The sequence below is a fragment of the Galleria mellonella genome, unplaced genomic scaffold (assembly GCF_026898425.1).
Source record: "Galleria mellonella isolate WM207_F2 unplaced genomic scaffold, CSIRO_AGI_GalMel_v1 utg38, whole genome shotgun sequence".
Lineage (NCBI taxonomy): Eukaryota > Metazoa > Arthropoda > Insecta > Lepidoptera > Pyralidae > Galleria > Galleria mellonella.
Window position 1 is genome coordinate 4233344 of NW_026442090.1, and position 25848 is coordinate 4259191.

Below are 25848 nucleotides of genomic sequence, written 5' to 3' on the forward strand. Positions count from 1 at the left end.
GTTGCTGTAGTTTTTAATAGTATTTCTTTGTTTAATTTAGTATTGTCTAATTTTGTGTTTCGTTTACTTGTATTTCATTTTGTGCAAATTCTAGTGGCTGCCAAATTACTATTTAAGTATATATATATATATATATATATATATATATATATATATATATATATATATATATATATATATATATATATATATATATATATATATATAGCTGTTTGTTTGCCGTAAATAAAAAAATAAATAAAAAAATCATACTTCTAAAAATATATTTTTGTATTTTATTACTTTTTTATTTATTTATGGTAACAGCTTATGATATATATGTTTGTATTGTACATTTTGTGTTGTCTAGTAGCATTTTGATCTTACTTCATTCGAGTCCCGTACAGCATCCATCACTCATATGGTTTTGTATTACAGATGAAAGCCCAAACGCGCCACCTGGCAATAGACAACAGTTTGCCAACTTGGTTCACCTATTCGGTGAACTTATACGCCGCGACGTATTTTCACACGATGCCTACATGTGTACATTGATATCTAGAGGTAAGTTTTCATTGTATTAACAAGCTTTTTGCCCACTACTTTGTGCGTGTAAGAATTGGAAAACCAATGACATAGAATTACTTCTAAAGAGCGTTATAAAATATACATTAGTTATAAATTAGACCTTCAGGAGCATAACTGTGAAAATCGCATTCAATTTGGTTTAGTCGTTTTAGCGAGATGCAAGATTAAACTTACAAACATACAAAAATTCTAAAAATTGCTATTGGCTTGGCTTCTATTGAGTTTTTTTAAATATCTCCCATGACTTCTATTTACAATTTTATTAGTAGGGTAACAATGAGTAAGGACTTCTTATGTTAGTTTGATTATGTCAAAATAATGTCGGAGGGAATTAGAATGAGAGAGATACATATACTGAGAAAAATTGGGAACTTGTTAACTAAAATAGACCCATAATCTCAAAAAACCTTTCCTACCAGTTCCTTGAACAGACATGTCTAGACAAAGCAATGTCTTCAAAGTTGCCATGTCTTGTAATCGTTCGGAATATGCAAAAAACATAGATGTTTGTTAACGACCGGTTGTTGCTTATACTATGGTAAGTTAAGTAAATCTAAAATAGAAGCACATTGGTTACTATGTCTAACCCAAAATCCATCTAGTAACAGTAGATTACAAAAATATTATGCAATTAAATGGCAGTCAAAAACAGCTGTCAATAATAAAATTATTCGACTTTAAACTGTGAATTTTTCTTTTACATGTCTACTTGTATTAATATCACCTTTTTACTGCAGGTGATCTCGTATCGCCGACGGAGCCGAGTTCGTCGGGCGGCTCACACACGGTGGCGCCCCCTGCCACCAGCACTGGAACCAACCATAACATGGATGATGACATCTTTGCTGGCATTGATCTCAAGCCCAAAATGGAGGTTTGGAATGGTTATGAGTTACTGTATTACATTTTATTCAAAAGTAGAAATTAATAATTCCAATTGCTTTTTTAAGGAGAATGTCCGAATGGATCTAGATGATTCGAAAATTGATGACGATCTGGATAAGCTACTGCAACACATAAAGGAAGACCAGGAGAATTCAATGGATGCCCCAGATAGCCCTAAAGATCCTGGGGAAACATCACACAGGTGAGTGTGTGTATAAATACTTATAATTGTAATTATAGTTTATCATAGACAAATACTAAACATAATTCTAATCTTTGATTATCAGAAAAGGGGTCTAACGAATTCTCACCAAATCTCATTTAAACCAGGGGGGGGGGATAATCAAAAATCTCACGTCAACTTCAAAAAATATAAAATATTAAAGATATTACTAAAATATTAAAGATAAACGTAGACGTTTCCAGTGATTGTCTTCCTGCACTACTAGAAATCCCAGATGATATGTGTCCAATTACATTGAAAAAAACCAGTCTCCATGGATTGAGTAAAAATTTAGAAAGTGTTGTTTTTATGTCTTTACTTTGAATTTTATTTAATTTAAATAAATTAATTATAGTATACCTGAACGATTTATTATATTATTATTTTCCCGAATAATAAATATAAATTAAAAAATATTTTTTGCGTCAATCTCCGTAAATCCGCAAATCTCACCTGCGTAGTTTGATCGAAAAAAACGTAATTAATGGATGCCCCCTAAGAAGTGATTCTATGCCATCTACATCCATTTCAGGCAACATATTTGAAATCACTGCTCCATCTAGCCGAGATTGTCCTACATTACGTTTGCCCGAATGATGTAAATAATAATCCTTGATTATAAAAGATATATCAGGAAATATTAAAAACATAATGATTCGTACGATAGTAACCTCAGATGAAGTAGTCAAAGATTAATTATTGCAGTTGTGGGATACATAACACTCGACATATTCTCGATACTTACATTTTTCTGCTGTACATTTAAATTCAACAAAGAATGACCTGCCCCTGAGCTTGATTGAATAGTTGGAATAATAAATTTACGTATAAGCTTTTTGATTTCAGTCAAATTCAATCTGGCGGTCTTTCAGATCTGTAACAAAACACTTTTTTTATACGATTTAGAATGGCAAACAAGCTGACGGCCCATCTGATGGAAAGTGGTAACCGTCGCCTATAAACATGAGCAGTACCATGGACATAACAGATTATACTGTTTCGCCCATGATACCCCTCATGCGTTGCCATTCCTGAGGACTCAGGTGTTATTCCTCTGTACCCTGTAAACTTTACATAATAAAAACTACAAAATATTTTTAACTCTGTCTTAAACTGTTTATGTTTTGTTTAGTGTAAATTCGCCAATGATGGGAGCCAGTGGAATGAGTATACAGGGCATGCAATCGATGGGAATGGGACCGATGTCCGTACCAGGTAATTATTGTTTATATACAGTATATTAATTTTAACAGACTTCAGTTGTATCACTTAAAAAAATGCTAAAATAGTTTTACAACTTTATATGTTAAAATACTGTGGTATTACATTACAACATTACAAAAGCCAAAATTACGCGATTATTAAGTAACCTCACTTGCGTACTGGGTTCTTGAACTATATTACATTATGCCGTTTTTGCTTATGTATCATTTATTGTTTTGCCTATATACCGGTTTGATGAACGGGGCACAAGTGAGGGATGATAGGTGAGGATGAAAAAGCAGGTCAGTTAGCTCATCGTGATGAATATACCTGGAATTCAACACGATGGTTTCTAGAGAGGATCACGTGGAGGTAGACCTGACAGGGTATATTGATAATAATGGGAATGATAGTCCGCATTACTAACAATCTCTTCCCCCTCCCCCAAGACTGTACCTTTTTTTAATGGGTGAAAATGGCATGGTAACCCCGCCTGCGCTATCGGTATACATTGGCGAAATACCAGTGACAGATGATAGGTGAGGATAAAAAGCCAGATCAGTTAACCCACGATGACGAATTCAACGATAAATTAGTCACGATAGTTTCCAGGGGGAACATCGTGGAGGTCCACCTAATAGGGTATATTTATAGCAATGGGGACTAATCTCCTCATTACTAACAACCCCTTCCCCCCTCTCGTGACTATACCAGGCATGCGCACGAGCAGCGCAGGCCCATCAAGCGCGGGCGGCGGCGGCGGCGCGGCGGGCTCGGGCGCCGGCTGCGGCGGCTGCGGGGCGGCGGCCGTGTCGCGCCACTACCACTACACCATGCACTTCCCGCTGCCGCCCGCCGAGCCCGACCACACGCCGCACGACGCCAACCAGCGACACATCCTGCTGTATGGCGTCGGCCGCCAGCGCGACGACGCCAAGCATGCCGTTAAGAAGATGACCAAAGGTATTTACTGTTCCATATTAATAGCGTTCATACCTAAATTAATTAAAAAATATAATAAATCCACATTTCGTCTTATTTTTTAATTCCCCAAACATCTCGTTCTCACTCTCACACATATCTACAGCATACAATATTAGATTACTTTTATAATTAAAATATTGTTTTTGTTTTAGAAATATGCAAATTATTTTCGAAAAAGTTCTCAATCGACGTCGCCGAAGGTGGAAAAATAAAGAAGCATTCCAGAAGCGAATTCAATTTTGAGGCTGTCACACAAAAGTTTCAGGTAAGTTTAAATGTTGTCATACATTTAACTATTTATTCCTCTGTACCCTGTAAATTCATTGCCATATCCCGCCGTTCAAACAAATTTCATTATTAATTTTTACCGTCTTAATAACATCATCCTAAGATATAAATAATTTTTTTTTCAGTATGTTGTATTAATAGAATAAATAATAAAAATATATTATTATTTTTTTATACCACTGAGGTGGCAAACAAGTATTCGGCCCACCTGATGGTAAGTGGTAACCGTAGCCTATGAACACCTGCAATATCAGAGGTTTTATTTTTATTATTTTATTATTATGCGTGCGTTGCCGACCCTGAAGAAACCTCTTTACCCCCCTTTTGAAGAACCCCATGCTGTAGTCTCTTGGGAAAACGTCGGCATATACTTATAACTTTATTTCTCCAGAGACTGGACCCATAACTTGTTGAGTTCTTTCATATTTACTAGCCATGTATTACATTTAATATTCACATTTGATATTCGCGACATAGTTTTATATTTCTGCGTATATCATCGTTTCTCAATAAGATTGTAATCAATGTTTTTGTTTTAAACAAATAATGGGTAATTAATTAAATATTTAAGTGAACGAAAGCTATCGAATGACATTATTTCCCTGCTCAATTTTTTCTTTTTGTTTAGTGTAATCTTTTACTCTAGAAGAGTATTTTTAATCCCTTAACTATATTTGCATACAATTTCATCTGTCAACCTCCCATTGTACTTTTACTGCTTTATATATAAAAATCAAGACCTATTTTCACTACTAGAGTGTTTTATTATTTAATTTGAATATGAGAATTTAAGGCAAAAGAAAAGAACAAAACTACTGTAAGTCAGTTTTGGTAAACCTACCTAGTTTTATGATCCTTGTTCTTTTATTTTAGTCTGAATACACGTTTAAGCGGCCTCTTATATGTATATTATGTGTTTACGTGTTGTTGGTGTGCGTGCAGGCGATGTCGATGTACGAGCAGGGCGCGGTGTCGTGGGCGGTGGGCGGCGCGGTGTGCGAGGCGCTGGCTGCGTACGCGGCGGCCGCCACCACGTACCTGCCGCAGCCCGAGCACGTCGCCTTCGCGCTCGACCTCATGGAGATAGCGCTCAACGTGCACGGCTTGATCGAGACATGCATACAGGTCAGTACCTGTTTAAGGCAAACATACTGCTTTAACAACTATAGCAATTTTATAAATATTCTATAACATAATGAGTTTTGCTAAGTTACTTAGTACAAGTGAAGGAATAAAAAAAAACAATAAATAAAATAAAAAAATTACAGCAATCATACCAAATTCAAAAAAGCAAAGAGCTTCATTCTAAGATTTTAAAGGTCGTGAGTTCTGACCTGTCCTACAGCAAAAACTTTATTTTTTTATACAACATAGAATGGCAAACAAGCTGACGGCCCGCCTGATGGAAAGTGGTAACCGTCGCTTATAAACATGTGCAGTACCATATACATAACAGAATTATCCATTTTTTTTTCGACAATATCTCCAGTGATGGGAAACACTAATAAAAAACAAAAATAAACCAAATGATGGCATTTGACATATGGTCAGTATTATGCTTGGATCGAACCCGTAGGAAAATAATACACAACTGTTACACACGATTGCCAATATACATATCTTTACTAATATTATAAATGTAAAAATGAGTTTATTTGTTACCTGATAGCATCTTAATGGCTTAACAAATCACTATGAAATTTTATATACGCATACTATACGAGATGTAGGAGGCTACTTTTTGTCTATATCAGTGAACGTATATCTGTTACGCGAGCGATATCGAGGGTAAAGGCTAGCTAATATATGACTATTGTGTAATGTAATAAAAAACTTTTCCTTTACATTGTAAAGGAAAATTTATTTCATTATAGTACAGTAGGAATAATTTTTATATTATTATATGTATTACATCTCCCATATCTAGAACTAACAAAAAATTCCTACCCTCCTTACATTGTGGAAGAGGAGCGATAAGGTCGCCCATTGTTTTCTCATTGTGATTATTTCTTGTGATTGTTTGTATTATATTACATGATAAATCTATAGATTTACTGATAAATTATATATGACTTAGATTATATAAGAAAACATCAAATGTAATAATAAATTTTTAAATATTTAATAATCTACCTGGTAGATATTATTATATTATCTGTATTTATGTTACTGTATTTCACTTAAATTATTATTAATTGTCATTGTATATTTTTTTTTATGATGCAATGAAGGGTTAGATAAATAAATAAATATTATATTCTTAGATACTAAATCTAGCCGTGGGCATATGTTGTAGATACTGAAGGAGTTGTCGGAGGTGGAGAGCGCGTTGATATCCCGCGGCGCCCCGAGCAGCGGGCTGGCCGCGCCGCGCGCCTACACGTCCGCGCTGGCGCTGTACACCGTGGGCGCGCTCAGGCGGTACCACTCATGCTTGCTGCGTACGTTTTTCATTTCATTAATTATTATAATTAACTTTTTTTTTTATATATAGAACTTAGAATGGCAAACAAACTGACGGCCCACCTGATGAAAAGTGGTAACCGTCGCCTATAGACATGACCAGTACCATGGACATGACAGAGGATCTGTTTCGCCCATGATACCCCCCATGCGTTGCCTTTCCTGAGGACTCGGGTGTTATTCCTCTGTACCCTGTAAATTCATTGCCACATCCCACTCTTCAAACTGAAACAAACAAGGTAGAAACATGAATGGTACAGAGGTGCCCATGGAAACGACTTTTGTACAAAGTCTCCCTCTGGTAAAAATGTTTAACAGTTTTTAAAAATTGACAGATAATTACGCCGTTGCCACACTTCAGTCAGCTAAAGTCTGAATGTTCCTAACAATATAACACACGTGTATTGTCGGCAGTGTGCGTGGAACAGACGTCGGCGGTGTTCGAGCAGCTGTGCCGGCTGGTGAAATGCGTGGTGAACCCGGGCGACTGCGGCTCGGCCGAGCGCTGCGTGCTCGCGCAGCTGCACGACCTATACAAGGCCGCCGCGCACCTCTGCCACGCGCCGCACGCTGACACCTTCGCCAATGCATACCCTAAGATCAAGTTAGTTCACTATTTACCAATTTCGAAACTGACTGCTTCTATTTCTATTGTACACACTGGTAACACATAAAAATATGACACAGGTAAGTAAATGTACAAAAGTGAGGTTAACTCTAAAAGAGTTCTCTTCCAGCAAACTCAAAGTGGAATGAAGTGTCATTGTCAGCGAGTAGAGCAGTGTACAATAATGTCACAAATTTTCAAACAAAAAAAGAACTAGACTTAATTTTACATATAGCTAAGCTATATGTAAATCATATTTAATTCTATATGAGTGTGTTAGTGTTTAGCAGGTGGCCGGTCGTAAAACTAAAAACCAAATCTTTTTGTAATATGGATAAAATCATATTACGCCGACCCCAAATGATTGGGATAAGGGTAGGAAGATGATAAGTGTGTTAGTGTATTAATTAAATTATATCAATTTGTCAATCATAAAAAATATCTTAACAGATCGCTTATTTGAATATTACCAACATATCTTGCGCTCGCTTCAAGAATTTTTAAAAGACTCAATAACATTTTTGCTCTTTATGAATATATCATTTCAACAATTTAAGATATCTTTATCGAAAAACATTGAATAATTTGCAAGAATCATTACGATAGTCATGAGCTGTATGGGCAGAGCCCTTTAGTATAAACAGAACCAAAAAAACTGGTTTGATAATTCTTTTATAATCGAAGTAGTTGGTCCTGTATGAGTTTCTAATACTAATTTGGATAATACTAAAACTTTCTCCAAACAACCATTTTTAAAATTCTCCAAACAACCATTTTTTCTTATCTGATTTCCATTTAAAGCTTCAATTTAAAACATCTTTACATTATTCACTGATAAACATTGCCTGTACATTATACTAATTACATATTATATTTCATTTGTAAATATTACAACCTGATATTCTTGTTGCAGGCAAGCACTTTACTCTTCATTGCAACCCACACCTTCAAACTACGTTTACAATCCACAGTTTCTAAGCGAATTCTTCACGAATCCTCGGAAAGGTAATAAAATTTAAACTAATTTGCCATTTTTGTTTTTGTTGGATTTCCAATTTAAGTACTAAACAACATTGTCGTTTTCAGGTAAAATTGAAATATCTTGGGCTAGACAAGTAGCGGAGTCTCCGGCTAACAGATACAGCTTTGTCTGTTCAGCAATGTTGGCAGTCTGCCGGGAAGTGGACAATGATCGGTAAGATATTAACGTGGTAAATGTATTGTTTTAAATAAATTTAAGTAAGTTAACATTGTTTCAATTTTATTATTATTATTTCAGCCGTTAACTGTCCACCGTTGAACATAAGCCTTTCCCTTAAGGGGAATTTTTCCAGTAGTTACCATGCTTGGCAGGCGGGTTGGTAACCGCAGTTAGGTTTTAGAGATGTTTTAAGAGGGACGCTGTTGCCTATCCCTCGCTCTCCCTTAGTCGCCTCTTACGACACCCACGGGAAAGGAAGGGGTAGCCCATTTATTTTACTATTCAATTTTACATCTTACAAATATAAATATAACCAGACCATGTCTGTATATAGGAAATATTTATAAAAAAAAATATATAAGGATCTTAATAGAAGATAAAACATAAATGTTTAAAGTTTTTGTCTCTAGGTTTGTTCAAGCATTATGCAAAAATTACTGTACCAAATTAAATGCGTTTTTCACAGTCGTATTCCTGAAGGTCTAACTCAAAATTTGCTATTTTGTCTTGATACGCCCTCTAGAAACGGTGGCATACTTGTTCTCCGAAATTCACTATGGACGAAGTTGCAGGCAAAAGCTAATAATCAGTATTATAATATTTCAACGTGCTACATCATAGTACCGTATCCTAGATATTGGCAGTATTACCACTTTGGATACCTATATTATCTATGTGATGTATTTAATTTTAGATTATTTAATTTTAGTTTAATATGTGTAAGAAGAATTTTATATAATTTAAAATAAAATTGGTATGCAATTAATAAAGTATGTACTTAATAAAGTATCTTCAGAGTCGACAAAACACACGTGATACCTCTAATGTTGCAGGCGTCCAAACGTTGACCGCAGTGAGCGTTTACCATCGAATGGGCTGTGTGTAAACACGAAATTTGAAGTAAAAAGTTTGTCACCTTCTTGGTATAAAAGATTAACTACATACTGTTTTCAATTTTTGAATGTTACAAAGGGTACGGGCTGCTTTCTAAAAACTTTCTCGAAATATAAAGGTATTATAATAACAATAGATGTCTCTGTCGTTTGGGATGTTTCGCTACCCTCCCACATCGTTAGTATAGTGTACAGTAGGTAACAGTGCGCGCGGTACGTGACAGGGTGAACGAGCTGGGCGTGCTGTGCGCGGAGATGACGGCGTGGTGCAGCGGGCTGGCGGCCGAGTGGCTGGGCGCGCTGGTGGCGCTGTGCGGCGCTCAGCACTACCCGGCCGCCGCCGCGCACGCCGCGCCGCCGCCCTTCTACCCGGACCTGCTGCACCACCGCGACCTGCACGACGCCGCCGCGCACGACGCGCTCGCCGTCTTCACCTGCATCCTCGTCGGTCGGTCTCCACGCCAATATACTGTGGCGTGTACAACTGTACACGCCACACTGTAATAACTAGTAGAAACGCTTCGAGATTAATTGTCATTGAAACTGTACAGGACGAGACTGTAGTATGAATACACACGTTGTTTCTTACGTAATAATACTTTATCGGACTGAGAACGAACCGAGGCCGGCATTATAGTATGGATCTAGCCTAATATGCCTTAGTACGGTTCGATATCGCACAATTTTACTGTGACGATAAAATAGGAGATCAAAATATATGCTTTTGAATTTCCATCGAACTTTACGGTGTGGTTATGTAGTTCACATCTATAATATCGCACTAAACCTTTTTTTTTTTTTTTTTTATACAAACTTAGAATTACGGTGTGGTTATGTACCATGGACATAACAGAGTAATATCGACTAATGCGCTGCCATTACTTGTATTAGACTCTTCAAACCGAAACACAGCCATGCAAACACAAACGGTTGAAACACAAATTACTTTTGTATCTGTATTAGATGCAAACTTATATCTTATTATGTTTATATTTTTATTATGGCTTTCTCCACGATATAATTCATGTACGTTAACACTAATTTCTGCTACTTTATAAACATTCCAAGGAAAAACTCCAGTTCTTTCTTTTCTTTTTGTTTTCTTACTTTCTTCAATTCCAATCCAAGGAAAAAAGAAATTCCAATAAAAGAACATTAACAAAACATTAATCAAAACAAGAATTAAATTCTATAAATTATATTAAAATTGCAGTTTTAAAACTAGGACTTTTAAAAAAAAAGAAAAGTCCAAAGATACCAACGTCAAAAAATATTTTTTAATTTGATAGCCTATGCCTTACACTCATGTCACGACTCGGTTGCAGCACGGCACTGCTTCTCGCTGGAGGACTTCGTGCGGCACGCGGCGCTGCCGTCGCTGGTGAAGGCGTTCGGCGGCGGCGGCTCGGTGCTGGCCGGCAACCCGGCCAACGCGCCCTCGCCCGACACCGGCGCCCGCCTCACCTGCCACCTGCTGCTGCGCCTCTTCAAGACTGTCGACACGCCGCAACCCGGTCCGTACGGTGTACCTACATTGTTTTTTATATATTGAAATCTTTTCATATATTGGTTTATATATGTTGATTCAAATCTAAAATTTTGTATAACAATGTTAAATATATTTCTTACTCGTGTTAAATGGTAACACCACAGTTATTATCTGTTTAAAAAAATTTAAAATTCAAGTATCAACTTCAATAATTTCAACCTGTATTCATGATAACAAAAATATATTTAAATCTGTAGTCCCTGACATAGTATCGTAGTGCAGTACCAGCCTTAGGAGGGGATGGCATGATCGGACGACAACCGACCATTTCTTCCTCCTCCAGTATCCCTAAATGCATTAAGCATACACGAATATGGCAGTTGTGAAAAAAGTGCAAATATTTTTATGCATAATTTCAATATTGATTAGCTGAACTTAGTTCAGCTAAATACCAACAATTACCTGCATCAACATACATACATACAGTGCTCTGAGGAATTGTTCGGATTGATACCTGCTGCTGATTTTCACCACCGTACAACCCGCACAAACTAAATTTTCATCCCAATCATCTGGACGAGTGGCGATTTTCCACCGTGCATTTTTCAAGGCACTTTCTTCCACACACAGCCACTCTTTGGAATTAGCTTACAGCAGTAATATTTCCAAACTAATACGACATCATAACCTTCAAGAAAAGAGCATATTCCTTTCTAAAAGACCGGTAGCACACCTACAATGCCTTTGGTGTTGTGGGTGATCATGGGCGGCGGTAGTCATTTACCATCAGGTGAGCCGCATGCTCGTTTACCCCCTGTGTTGTAAAAAAAAAAGAAATTAACTCTATGCTCTCCATCAGGTTTGTACTCAGTGTCAACGTCACCGGGCCCGGGCGGCGGTGGCGCGGGCGTGCGGCTGTCGTGCGACCGACATCTCCTTGCCGCCGCGCACAAGAACATCGGAGTGGGGCCCGTGCTAGCAACGCTTAAAGCCATACTCAGTCAGTATTATTCCCTCAAAACTGTCCGCTTCCACCAACCTCATACAAACTGTTACTTTTACCTAATTCAAACTTGTGCCAATTTTCACTACAAAGCGAAAGATAAAAAAAACCATCCCCTATGTTTAACTTGATTTACCCTTTCCCTGCCGTCATTTTCTTTTGCAATTTATAAATACGAAAACTCTTTAAAATAAAAATATTAACCAAATATATCCAAGCCCATTTCACTTTTATCCAAAATTTCATTGTTAAAATAATTTTTACACAAAATTGTCAAAAAGGAAACCCAATCTGGCAACTCTGATATTACCATTATTATGGTAATTAAATTACAGGGTACAGAGTCAAAAGTGTTATACCTTAGTCCTCAGTCAACAGTCGCAACGCATATATGGTAGAGTATCATAGGCAACACAGTATACACTGTTATGTTCATGGTACTATTTATGTCTATAGGCGACAGTTACCACTTTTCATCAGGGCTTGTTTGCCATTCTAAGTTGCATAAAAACCTGAATACGGAGGTGTCTTATTAAATGAGAGTTTTTATCTAGTCAAAGCAAACGGCAAAATATAACAAATATCGTTCAATTCTTACAATAATTTCAACCAGTGGTCGGAGATTCAACAGCGCGGGATGCCGGCAAGCCGGGAGGAAAAAAATCTTGCGAACTATCGCATATACTCGGCACTAGCGACTCAGGACCTACTGACGCCCAGCTCGATCTCATGTCGTGAGTTATTTATATTATATGCATATTTTCTTTGTCGAGTAGAAGGTATAAATAAATGTAATATGGAGTTACTAAGAAAACATGTACAGAAATATCCGAGCGTATATAAATATTAAGTTATTAGATGCAAACTACAAAATTAGTTAAATGTAAACTTTGTCCACTAGTTATTGTATAGATATTTGTCTCGGATACTTTTTGTTTGTGATTGGGAGTAGTTAGTTGTCTATGGAACGTCAATATTACTGATAATATATTAGAATACGTTAGAATGCTTTTACTAATCAATGATAGCTACTTTTACATGTTTGTTTCATTTAAGTAATAATAAGGAGCTATAACCGTGTTTATATATTGTCTCATACAATGTTAAAATGCAGGTTCGAGTCCTGTCCTGTTTAGTATTTTTATACTATCTCTATCTTTTGATATAAAGTTAAATATTAGACATCTCAAATTTTAAACTAGTTATTTTTTATGACATGTTTTAATAATTATTTATCTATTAAATTACTAATTACTTTATAGATTTACATAGAACAAAACTATCAAGAACATATGTACCGTACAGACTTTCTGCTGTCGCGAACGATGCGTATTAACATTTATATTCTGCTTAAACATCATATACAGTTGTTTTTTTCATCATATTTATTGGCTATATTTTATTTTAGCTTTTATTGATATTTTGAGTACAATTCTGTCCGTTATTTGTCGAAATATTGTTACAAAACTTTATTTCTGTTGTATGTGCTTTTACTTATTATCAAATACATTTAAAAATGAAAATTTTAACCATAAAATATTTTCACAAGTCACGGCTAGTGCTGCCAATCATGCTGAATAAAAACACTGTATAATAATTTTGGCCAACTATTGACGCATATTTTTTATCCTTAGGATGGTAGACTCAGAGATGAGTGGGGGCCATAGAACTCCTAGGTTTGTTTTCTTTTATATTGAGTTACATAGTTGCACCTCACGGGTCCAGTGCTGTATGTGGGATATTCATATCACGGCGATCACACGCTTCGCTTCCCTTCATATTGTTTCGCTCATTTCATAATCCCTTTTGCATTTTCTTTACACCTGAATAAAGGATACTTCCCTGTATCTTTTACGAAATTGCACCTTATTTCCTCCTTTACAAGCTACCTTTTACGAGTTCCGCTTAATTTTTGTTATATCATTTTATGTGAAGTAACAAGCTCTTTACAAATTATTTGTCAGTTCTATGTTTCCTTGTGTTCTGACATTAAACTCGTGTTCACTGTATATTATATGAAATTGATATTTTAATTCTAATGTCTGACTATCTAACATTTTAGGCATATAATGTGGTTAAAATCAATACATATAATAAAGTCGTTACTGGTCGCTGTCTGTACGTGGAAGATATGTAAGAAAAACTATTATAAGGGGACTTTATGGACGCAATAGAACCCAAAACAATTATTTTTAGAATTTTAGTCTATTTGTCTTTACATCTGTGCACGCTAATCTCGAAAACGACTTAACCGATTTGAATGCGGTGTTCACTTATGTGTTGTGCTTTACTCCACTTAATATTTAGTGTTTGTTTTATTTCAATCGTTTCATAAATAAAAAAGTTATATCAATCTAAAGTTTCATATATAAAAAAAAAAACTATAAAATACCTGATCAGTTGAATTGATTGAATTTTTTTTTATTATATGTATTGATTTTCGAAAATTCAGTCTACTCGTGCGAAGCCGGGTCGTATCGCTAGTGTTAAATACATTTCATATTAAAGTATTCAATTTAATTGTTACCTATTCTAGTGGATTTCTATTTATAAATGTCACTTGCATTGAGCTTCTTCATGTGGTACCTTGTAAATAACACGTTGTATACCGACCCATATAAACTGGTATCAACAATCCTTAACAGTCGATATATAATCATATTTTCACTTCCAGACATCTATGTTCCAAATACCATTTGTCTATAAAAAAATATTTACAACCCAACAATAACACTGTGTTTTGTTTTAATACATTTTGCCGTTGAAAATGTCTTTAATAATGAATTTATTTATGTTTTTTTCTAACGCGAGTACATTAATAAACAGAATTGTTTAATTTTACAAATTCAAAACATTTTACTATTTTCTTGTATATAACTAAAAGTTTTAACATAAATGAACTATCATAATATAATCTGTTACTAGCCGTGATTGGCGACACAATTTGTAGAAAAGTATATATGTTTTTCTAATAATACCAACATAGATATACTAAAAGTTTTGCTTAAGTAAATTCGACTTTAATACAACATGTGTGAAGTAAGTATCGCATGTGACGTTGCAGAGGCAGCGGCGGCGTGGGCTCGACGTTACTCGACTCATCTCAATCCCTGTCGTCGCTCGCCCGCCGTGTACTCGCCGAGATCTGTTCCGAGGAGTGGGTGCTACAGAAGTGCCTACAGAACCCTGATGAACTGTACCAACCTGATATGCTACTTGATTCAATGCTAACACCCAGACAAGCACAAAGGTAGCGAACTATTTATGTTACATAGCATTGCACGAGACACTGGATTCGATTCTCGGTTGAACTAATTTAAAAAACCAAACTACTTGACTGTCGATGACAAAAAAATAACACCCTGATCGTAGGCTCTGGTATTTGAAAAATGTAAATGATGAAAAATGATGATGTCTCTATTATTTCCACGTGTTGATTATATAAAAAGGGAAAATTTTGAATTTACAACAAAAAATGAATAATGTATTTATTCTATTTCACCTTACAAAGCCTGGATGGCTTTGTAAGGTGAAATAGAATAAATCAGCCGTTAATTCTCCACTGCTGAATATTATAGACCTCCCTCTATTGACGGGTTTTGTCAGTAGTTGCCACGCTTGGCAGGCGGGTTGGCAACCGCAATTAAGCCTGCCAGTATTTCCGAACCGATACGACAACATAACCTTCAAGAAAAGAGCATATTCCTTTTTAAAAGGCCGACAGCACGCCTGCAATGCCGTTGGTGTTGTGGGTGATCATGGGCGGCGGTAGTCACTTACCATCAGGTGAGCTGCATGCTCGTTTGCCCCCTGTGTTGTAAAAAAAAAGGCCTTGAAGATGTTTTAAAAGGGTCTCTGCTGCCCATCCCTCGACCATTAAGTTCCCTTCCATTAGTCGCTTCTTACGACACACGACAGGCGATGATTCAATGTCATGTTTATTTGTAATTGCCAACTTCACCAAATCCTTATCAAATAACATACACATTATAAAATTCCTATGAATGAATTTAGATATCATCTATTTTTTTCTTTTTTTTGACGTTGCAAAAAATGTATAAAATATCTTTTGTAAATAGATTGCTGCACATGATCTGTTATCCTGATTCAGCGAGCCACACTCACCCCGATCTCGACCAGAAGACCATGATCACCCGTTTATTGGAGGTAAAATAAATAAATTAATTACAAACTAATTTTCTTACACCGACTTTTCGTTTTGAAATCGGGAAATTTTGTACCTTCTTCGTGTTTTGTTTCGGTAAGTTTTAACTCATTTGCTTTCAAAATTCAAATTTTCGAAGATTGCTTAATTTAAGTTAATCAAAATTGACCAATATTTCTGACATTATCACACTTTGGCAAGGTTTGGTACGAATGCTCTTAAGTTCTGGTTCAGTTAGTTCCTGATGTATTTAACAGAACCTAGAGCAGTGGTCGCTGCGCATGTCGTGGCTGGATCTGCAACTGATGTTCAAGCAGTTCCCAAGCGGATCGTCGGAGCTGAACGCGTGGCTTGACACGGTCGCGCGCGCTGTCATCAACGTCTTCCAGCAGCCGGCTCCGCCGCCCCCAGACAAGGACAGGTCAGTACACTCTTGTAATTGACAATAAATGTCTTGCAAAAGCATGTTGGGTATTATAATGATATAACCAATTTGAATAAAACCTTTTAAAAGATAAAATAGAAATATAAATAACAAATCACATGCGGGGGTCCATGGTACTGCTCATGTCTATAGGCGACGGTTACCACTTTCCATCAGGTGGGCCGTCAGCTTGTTTGCCATTCTAAGTTGTATAAAAAAAACACACACACACACACACAACACAACACTCAACTTGTTTATGTATGGGCAATTACTTTTTTTTTACTAGTAGAATTTAGAATAAATTACAGTTTTCTTTCTTACGACTTTAATTCTGTATTTTTTTTTTTTTTAATTAAACATGGACTTTTAGCATAAAAAAGGCTGCATGAAATATGAAATTTTTTGGTCCATTTATATTCTACATAGTTCACTGCATATTTGAATAAAACTTACACTTATTACTTACATAATTATGAGCATGTATTATCATTTGATGTAATAAATTTACCTTCTTAAGAAAAAGATTAAATATTTTGGTATGTTTGTTGAAGATTAAAGTTTTTATGAATAACGTGAATAACGGTGTCGACTGTACAGGACGGGCACGGACCGCAGCGTGGTGAGCACGAGCAAGTGGTCGGAGTCGGTGTGGCTGGTGGCGCCGCTGGTCGCCAAGCTGCCGGCCGCCGTGCAGGGCCGCGTGCTCAAGCAAGCCGGACAGGTACACTCGTGTGCTGATTACCTACACCAGGGGTCGGCAACCTGCGGCTCTTTAGTTCTATACGCAAATTATATTTATATTATTAGAAAAAAAAAATGTCCTCTACTGATTTACGAGGATTATGCAGTAAACTTTATTTATGTAAGTACTATTTATTATTGATAAGAAAATTATTTGTGACTCTTTAAAAACTTTAGAATTCTGTAAATTTATTTTTTTACTTTTCCGACTCAAAAGGTTGCCGACCCCTGATCTATTATAGCATTGGCAATTAGTGATCATTTCGCGATCAGTTGCTAATTTACAATATACATTTACATAAAAGTCCACCAACACTTTCAATAGAGAATTTTTCTAATTAGATCCGTTTTATGAATCTGTTCATATTTTTAAAAGTAAATTAACTCAAAAACTTATATGTTAAAATTAAATCGGCGCTTCTTCTTTCTTTTTCTTATATATATTTACCTTGGATTTGTTGCTAAATTTCATGCGTGTTTCCATGGGACTTCATATATAATTATCTCTATGTTTTTAAAACACTGTTATTGGCACTGTTAGGTCTATTGTTATAAAATTGTAATGTATATTGTTGTTAATTATTTTGTAAATGACTGTTTATTGCCATAAATAAATAAAATAAATAATTATGAACGAGTATACAGTCTAAAATTGTAATCGTTAAAAGTGAATTACACAAAGAAAGTGAAGTGAGTTACACTAAGAATCTATCTATACTGTACAACATATTAAGATAAAAATTTAGTAAATTTACTTAAGGAATTTATAATGGCATACAAGCTGACGGTTCCCCTAATAGAAAATAGTAACCGTCGCCTATAGACGTGAACGGTACCATGGACATTATTATTATATCAGCCATATATCAGCCGATAACTGTCCATTGCTAATCATAAGCCTTCAGTCAAGTGAGGTAACATAGTTACCTCGCTTCGTGGGCGGGTTGGCAACTACAGTTAAACTTTAGTGATGTTTTAAGGGGAACGCGGCTGTCCGTCCCTCGACCGTTAAATTCCCTTAGTCACCTCTTATGACACCCACAGGAGCAATGAGTGGCCCATTCTATGCCGGGACCACATGGTCCCGTCCCGATAGGCACGATTTTCGTCTTTTTTCGATACATGTATTTTTGAGGAGAATGTTCAGTTCCGCTGCTATTTGAATCGATTATTCGATTTCACTTGTAATCTGCAAAAAAAGAACTTCAGTCAAGAACACACTAGTGAAGAGATACTTCATAGATACTTTACATTACATATATTTGAATTTAGAACATAGAATTTCATATTTACGTTTAGATATTTAAATATGAAATTCTACGTTCTAAATTTTTTATTGGCAACAAGCAATTTTTTGCACTGTAAAAAATAGCTGGCTCGATCATCACAAAATTGAAATGAGACCAAAACTGCCAAAAACATAAACTTTATGTTACTTATGCTACCTTATTATTATTAAAAAGAATTTTGTAAATCGAATCAGAATGGATGACATATTCTACACTTTTTTATGAAAAAGATTTTATATGAAAAAGAATGATGACACATGCTACATTGACTATACTTTTTATTAACTAAACCTGTTTTTATTTTGATATCAGATCCTGGAAAGTGGCTGGGGCGCCGGGTGTAGCGGCAGTTGCTCGAGCGGCAGCGGTGGCGGCGGAGGATCGCACCGAGACTGCAAAAGCCACCAGAGTCCCAGTTATAAAGGGTAATAAAGATCTTTAAGCAGTTTTAAAAAATTAAGAATATATTTTGTCGTTAAAATGGGAATTTACTTCCCATACAGGATTTTTTATTTATTTATTTTTAAATACCAATGGTGGTTACATCCATACGGGGGAAAACACTACCGTTTTGAATTGCTTCTCCTTTATATAATTCTTGCTGCCGATACTTGTTTATCTATACAATCTTTTATTAAATATAGTATTTTTATTATTTATTTATTAGTTTTACTGTAACTCAATAGACATTTAATAATTTCTCGTGACAGAGTAAGATATTGTACGATTTTACCTATATCACAAATAATATAATACCCAATACGAACGAAACACAATATCTATTAAATTGAAAATATATACTTATATATAAATAAATAAATACATTTAATTTATTTTATTTCCAAGACGATATCGTAAACATATTTTGATATTATATTGTAACAGTAAAATCGTAGAATATCATGTCGTGTTACAATGTATAAACAAAGCGCCCAATATAAATGTGTCCGTATGTGGACGGTAGATCGTCAGGCGGCGGCAGCGGCGGTAAACGCGGCGTGAGCGGCGGCGGCTGCGGTGGCGGCTGTAGCTGTGGCGGCGGCAACGCTGTGCGCCTCGCCAACGAGCCGCTACTCTCGCTCGTGCTCACCTGCCTGCGACACCAGGACGATCAGAAGGTTCTTTTTTCAATGGATGATAATGGAATGGCAACCCCGCCTGCGTTAGCGCTGTATGCGCTGGTGGGGCACCAGTGAGGTATGATAGATGAGAATGAAAAGGCAGGTCAGTTAGCCCATCGCGATGAATACACGTGAAATCAAGCACGTTTTCCAGAGAGGCCCACATGGAGGTAGATCCGATAAGGTATATTGCTAGCAATGGAACTGATAATCCGCATTACTAATAATCCCCCCCTCCCTCGTGTTCTTGAAAATTATCTTAAAAATATACTTATGAAAAAATACCTATAATATATATTGAAACTACAACAATAATACTACCCGAAATCAGCACAGCCCTTAATCTTATAAAGGTCCACCAGCTTTGTTATAGGTATAATATTGTATAATGCACCCATGCCTATGCAAATCCTCGATAAAGTCAACGAGAATCAATATAAAGCTCCTAAAAATATGAAGGTGTATCCATAATCTCAGATATGTCTTTGCGAAGCTTCACTTGAATCCTGTGGTAGGCAGTAGACAATTTTACCTATGAGAAGGAGCATTACAAGCGTTTGTCCCGTGTGCAGGAAAGCCTGCTGAGCTCGATCCATGCCCAACTGCAACACTACCTGACACACGCGCGCGACCACGAGCGTTCAGCGTGCAACGACACGTGGCAGGACGACGCGGCGCCTGAAGCGCTGCAGCTGCGGTTCTCGCTCGCGGGCGGCATGTTCGACGCCATCCGCCGCTCCTATCAGCTGACGTCCGACTGGGCAGTGCTACTCACGCAGCTGGTCGCACACCAAGTCATCGATGCTTATAACAACAGGCTAGTATCTTTAATCTAACAAAAGATAAATGCCACGAAAAGTCACCGGACGTTCGGACAGGGTCACGTGGACACGACATCTACGGATCTTACACACAGGTGGCAAGTTGGAGGCTCTTTATCTGGGAACAATTTAATAATAAAATAATGACTTTACAACAGTAATATGTGCCAAACGTGATAAAACACATGGTGCATAAAGCATGAAAAAATAGATTTGACTGTATTTTTATGTCAATTTTCTAAAATCATCCATCTTGATTTGTCACTGACTAGATTTATCAAAAGTTAGAATCCTTTTCGTGAGAATAAAAAAAATTTCATTGATGTTTACTTTCTCTTTAATAACCGATGATTTATATTTAATAAACTATTGAATTTTGTACCTAATTTATACTTAGTTTGTTTTATTTGTAAGATGTTATTGTAAGTTTAAATTATTACAAGTAAATATTATTAGGTATTACAAGTTATAACCGCCGTGTAAGCCCCGGCATAGAATGGGCTACCCCTTCCTTTCCCGTGGGTGCCGTACGAGGCGACGAACGGAGCTTATGGTAGAGAGGTAGGCAGCAGCGTTCTTCTTAAAACATCACCAAAAGCCAAAACTGCGGTTGCCAACCTGCCTGCCAAACGTGGTAACTAATGGCAAACCGTAGTTTTAATCAAATAATATTGAGTTGGGTACAGTGAGTACAGAAGCAGACTTATTCTCTTTGATTTCTCTAGAAAAAAAAACTTCATCCAATATTCAAAATTAACAGCATTTCTTTCTACAGCTTGTGTCGCAGCAACTTATTTACAACGTTAATTGACATGCTGGCAACATTGATACACTCGACGCTCGCCGACGGCAGCGACGACAACAACAGGAAACATTACCAAAACCTGATGAAGAAACTGAAGAAGGAGATAGGAGACCGGTACGGGCCTTCTGTGCAGGCTGTACGGCAACTGTTGCCGCTCTCCAAGAATGCAATCATCGAGGTATGAAATTATAATATCTTTTTTTTTCTCTTTCATACGACACATTATTGAGTAAATGACAGTATATACTGTTATATAACATAAATTTTTTTTAACACAATATTTTAATCATTTATTAATATTGTGCTGGGTAGATAGTCCATTGATTCAATCTTTTTTTTTTTTAATCTTATACTAAAATATACATATTTTTTGACAGGTGATTGCATGTGAACCAAGTAACAAAATCAGTTTTGACAGTGATAAAAAACAGGTAAGTTTACATTTTCAGACATAGTTATCTCTCTTAATATATATCATTAATCTATGGATAACTCTGAATGTCCAAGTAATGAACATTATTTGTATATATTAAATGAACTTAGATTAAATGATAAAGCATGACTCTGACCTACCTGCTTAGGCTTCTATTAAGGAATTTGATATTTTTGCTTTATCATCTTATACGTGGGACACTCAGAAACTTTTGCGACACTAAAAAAATTTCAAGTCTATCGTACGATTCGTCCGGTTTCAAGTTACACTTAAAATCGTAAAAAATCATAGCGCGAAAATGTTCTCGACGCAAGTGCATTTTTCGATGAGACACGGTAATTTTAAATAGCTCGCAAAAAATGTAGAGGGAAGTTTTGAATTTAAAACGTACCTATTTTTACTTATAAGTAATCATATTTTTAAATAAATTATAACTGGCCAGTCTCACCTACATAAAAACTTTTTCTTGCAATACTTTCTGAGTGACTTGGTACAGACTTCACCTGTAGATGGTATGTACATCATAAATGATGAGAAACAATTGTTCTGAAACTGTTCTACTCCAAAACCACCTATCTGCAGCAGTTCTTGTTTCTCTGAATGGCGCGGTCAAATCATTCCTATTTCAGCATTGCAATTACTTGGTTAATTGAAATTCTGCAGAAATTCCCCATTTTCGATTCTATTACGCAATGAAACTCATTAAGCTACTTGGATCTTTTTTACTCGGCTAGCAACATTAAGCGAGTAATCACTGTATTTATTAGTAACAATATAAGACCATGTATTGGTTATATAAGACGTCACTGACAACACACAATGGCATTGCAACTGACAAAACAATTAATCTGTAAATATCCAGCTGGTTGTATGAATGGTCATGTGTTTGTGCCAGGGTCTTCGTCTGACTGATAAACAGCGCGTGTCAAGCTGGGAACTAGTGGAGGGTGGTCGTAATCCTGCACCGCTCTCGTGGGCCTGGTTCGCTGCCACGAAAATTGAAAGGAAACCACTCACATATGAAACTGCACATAGGTATGTACCATCGCAATATTCATAATAATGTAAAACAAAAGATTAAATAATGGCTGTAAATTGATTCTATAAAAAAAGAAACTTCGACTTCAATCAATTATTTTTATTTAAAAATCAAATTACTAAACCGATTTTAATGAAATGTCTATAGGACAAATATAAAAGTATATATACTTTTCTGTAAGAAAGATTTTTGAAATCGATTTATAAATGATAGAATTCTGAGGTATCAAGCACATAAAAATATAATTGATAACGTCATACTTTTTTTTAAGTCGGTTGACAAAAGAAAAAAAAGAACAAACTTTTTCTCTATTTAATAATGATTTTTTGTCAACCGACTTCGAAAAGGAGATTCTCATTTCGGTTGGATTTTTTTTATCTGAATGGTATACTGACAGATTAGTCCTATAGAAATTTTATCAAAATCTGTTCAGTAGATTAGTCTTAAAATCAAAATAACTAGTTTTGTCATAACTAAAGTTAGTTTTTTTTTTTTCTAAAACGCAATCATAATTGTCAACCAAAATAAGAAACTTCGATTCGCCTATCTTTTTTAGGTAACCTAAACTATTTCGCGATATATTCACGACTTGTGAACCGATTTTGAACCTTTTATTGAAATTTTATATTGACAATAGGTGATTCTTTAAAGAAAGTAAAAATTATGCACATACCTAATGGGTATTGCTAACATCTAAACGGAGTCCCCTCTGCAAACCTATCATATTTAATTCCTGATAAATTCATCACGATGAGACAGCTTACTTAGTATCTCTCTGTTACCCGCGAGTATATATCAATAGTGCAAACAGAATTACCATTCTATTTAGATTTCTTAAAAAAATATATTACTATTAGATTTAAACTCCTTATAATGCATTAGCCATTTCTTGATTTGACTTATGAATTTGTTTTAAAATCCACAGGTTATTGAAATATCACACGCACAGCCTTGTGAAACCACTCAGTTATTATTTAGAGCCACTGCCCCTGCCACCTGAAGACCTTGAAACAAATGACAATAAACAGGTAAAATTATTGTTGAAAATTTCATAAGTACACATTAGTTATTTATTTCATCAACTCATTTACAGTTTCCCAATATGCTCATTCAGGAAAGCATCAGTATAATATGTATAATTAAATGTCATCTACATCTATATCTTTAATCTGTGAATACAAACACTTTGTGGTCATCCGATAAAACTCCAGCAGGTTGAACGCAAACACATCTAATTGCAGACACCGGATCATAACATCATTTTGTAGTTTCAATGCATAAGAGATAGGACCTTGCTTGATTATATTTTGATGTAATAATTATTGTATTGTTGAGCGCGAGCTGTAAGCGTTCTTCGCTCATGACTAAGGGTCCCGGATGGTCCTGAAACTAGTCGAGTTTTCTCAACTAAAATACACTTGAACCGGTAGTTATTACTTTAAAACCCGCAACTGAATTTATAATATCACAGTAATAGTCAATCGAATCTTGTTTGTATTTATGTCTGTATGAAATCATTGGAAACATCTATGTATATCTGCATAGCTTATTTCCTTACTCTATGATTGTTGCAAGTAACATATTTTTAATCGACAAAACGGAGGTTTGTAATATGGTTGTTTTCTTTGCCAAATTTGAACCAATTTTATTCTTTCTTTTTTTTCTTTTATAATCGAAAAATTTCAATCCTCTGATAGTTCATAATAAATTGGTAAAGATTAAAGCTGATCTTTTGTCGAACAAACTCTTAGATGTTTTGTGTTATGTACAGGACAACGGCAGTCTAGACTCCAGTCCTACTGGTGCTGGCAAAGGACGATCGCGATCAGCACCATGTAAAAAAATCAAGAAACCCAAAGCCGCAACACCGGTAAGTATAGTGTTTTTACAGCAAATATCCATTGCGTAATATACCTGAATAATAAATGTACTATAATTATACCTCGTCATTATTTATATCAAATTTTACACATGTAAAAAAAAATTTTGGTTTTGTAGATACAAAATTTGCACCCTGGAATACGTCTACTCCAGTGATTATCAGCTCTGCTGCTAACTATATCTATACTAATACTATAAAGAGATTTCATTGTTTGTTTCTAAAAGACTAATTAAAAAACTACTTAACCTTTTTAAAAATTCATTCATCTATAGAAAGCTACATTGGGGCGGATGCTAATGCGCCTCTCCTTTAAAACTATCTCTAAAATTAAATCTTCAATTTAATATCACAGCGAAATCTTTATTTTAAGGACCAATATACAGTAATTTTCTTTTTAAATCAAAATTATTATAATTTTAAATTATGGTAGACCATAAAACAATACTTTCACGAAATTGTCAAACTAAATTAAGTTTAGAGAAATGACGTGTCAGAATCGGTCCCATTATTAACGAGTAACATAGGCTATATATTTTTTTGGAAGTCAAGCCGAATTGCTAGTCTACAAATAATTTCATATTCCTTACTTAGACAAACGGAAATGGTACGGCGAACCCGAACACGGGCCCGACCGGCATGGCGGCGACGCCCGCTCAACAGCCCCAGTTCATGCAACAGCCGCAGCAGTGGTTCCCCGCGCCCGGCCAGAACTATTACAACCCGCCAGGTCAGTGACATTGTTTTGCTTATTTATTGGCTGATCCGACATATATTATATTGCCCCCTATCACCGCGTACCTGTGGGAAAGGGATTGTTAGTAATGAGGATTAGTAAGCCCATTGCTAGCAATATGTCCTATTAAGTCAACCTCTTCACGGTTCCCTCTCGAAACCATCGTAATTGATTTATTGTTAATATCGACACATCGACTAATTGATCTGCTTCATCCTCGCCTATCATCTCTCACTTGTACTACGTCAGTGTAGATCATTAGAGCAGGCGGAATTACCATTCCATTATCACCCATTAAAAAAACAGTAAAAACTACCTATTACTACTACGCTTTCGAGGATTAGAGTGAACGAACATCGTAACACTTTTTTTTTATATATTAAGATTAATAAAATAATGTGTATACAATATAGCGGGCGTGAGTCCTCGCGGTGTAGCGCCGCCATCCAACACTCAGTCGAAGCAAGCTCTAAGCAACATGCTGCGGCAGCGACTGCCATTCAACCAAATAGCACAGATGCAGGTAATGTAATATGAGTCGTTAGTGTAATATTACCTTGTTTTCAATAAAATCCTAGTCTCATCT

The 25848-nt window shown here is 36.0% G+C and overlaps 1 protein-coding gene across 2 annotated transcripts in view; it reads left to right on the forward strand.

Moving 5' to 3' along the window:
* The window catches only part of LOC113523107 (mediator of RNA polymerase II transcription subunit 12-like), a 39060-nt gene that overhangs the window by 10017 nt on the left and 3195 nt on the right, over positions 1–25848 (forward strand). The window contains exons 15-44 of one of the 2 annotated variants that reach the window (XM_052897676.1): positions 418–543; positions 1305–1441; positions 1518–1654; positions 2808–2890; positions 3593–3841; positions 4015–4127; positions 5093–5275; positions 6447–6591; positions 7028–7217; positions 8134–8225; positions 8307–8415; positions 9539–9762; positions 10640–10828; positions 11663–11803; positions 12420–12540; positions 13441–13482; positions 14871–15056; positions 15886–15973; positions 16229–16392; positions 16996–17119; positions 18741–18853; positions 19393–19546; positions 20122–20366; positions 21146–21353; positions 21553–21606; positions 22504–22643; positions 23573–23675; positions 24419–24517; positions 25121–25256; positions 25676–25785. In XM_052897676.1, coding sequence (XP_052753636.1) covers positions 418–543; positions 1305–1441; positions 1518–1654; positions 2808–2890; positions 3593–3841; positions 4015–4127; positions 5093–5275; positions 6447–6591; positions 7028–7217; positions 8134–8225; positions 8307–8415; positions 9539–9762; positions 10640–10828; positions 11663–11803; positions 12420–12540; positions 13441–13482; positions 14871–15056; positions 15886–15973; positions 16229–16392; positions 16996–17119; positions 18741–18853; positions 19393–19546; positions 20122–20366; positions 21146–21353; positions 21553–21606; positions 22504–22643; positions 23573–23675; positions 24419–24517; positions 25121–25256; positions 25676–25785 — 4205 coding nt within the window. The remainder of the gene's footprint in view (positions 1–417; positions 544–1304; positions 1442–1517; positions 1655–2807; positions 2891–3592; positions 3842–4014; positions 4128–5092; positions 5276–6446; positions 6592–7027; positions 7218–8133; positions 8226–8306; positions 8416–9538; positions 9763–10639; positions 10829–11662; positions 11804–12419; positions 12541–13440; positions 13483–14870; positions 15057–15885; positions 15974–16228; positions 16393–16995; positions 17120–18740; positions 18854–19392; positions 19547–20121; positions 20367–21145; positions 21354–21552; positions 21607–22503; positions 22644–23572; positions 23676–24418; positions 24518–25120; positions 25257–25675; positions 25786–25848) is intronic. The other variant, XM_052897677.1, reaches the window with a different exon arrangement.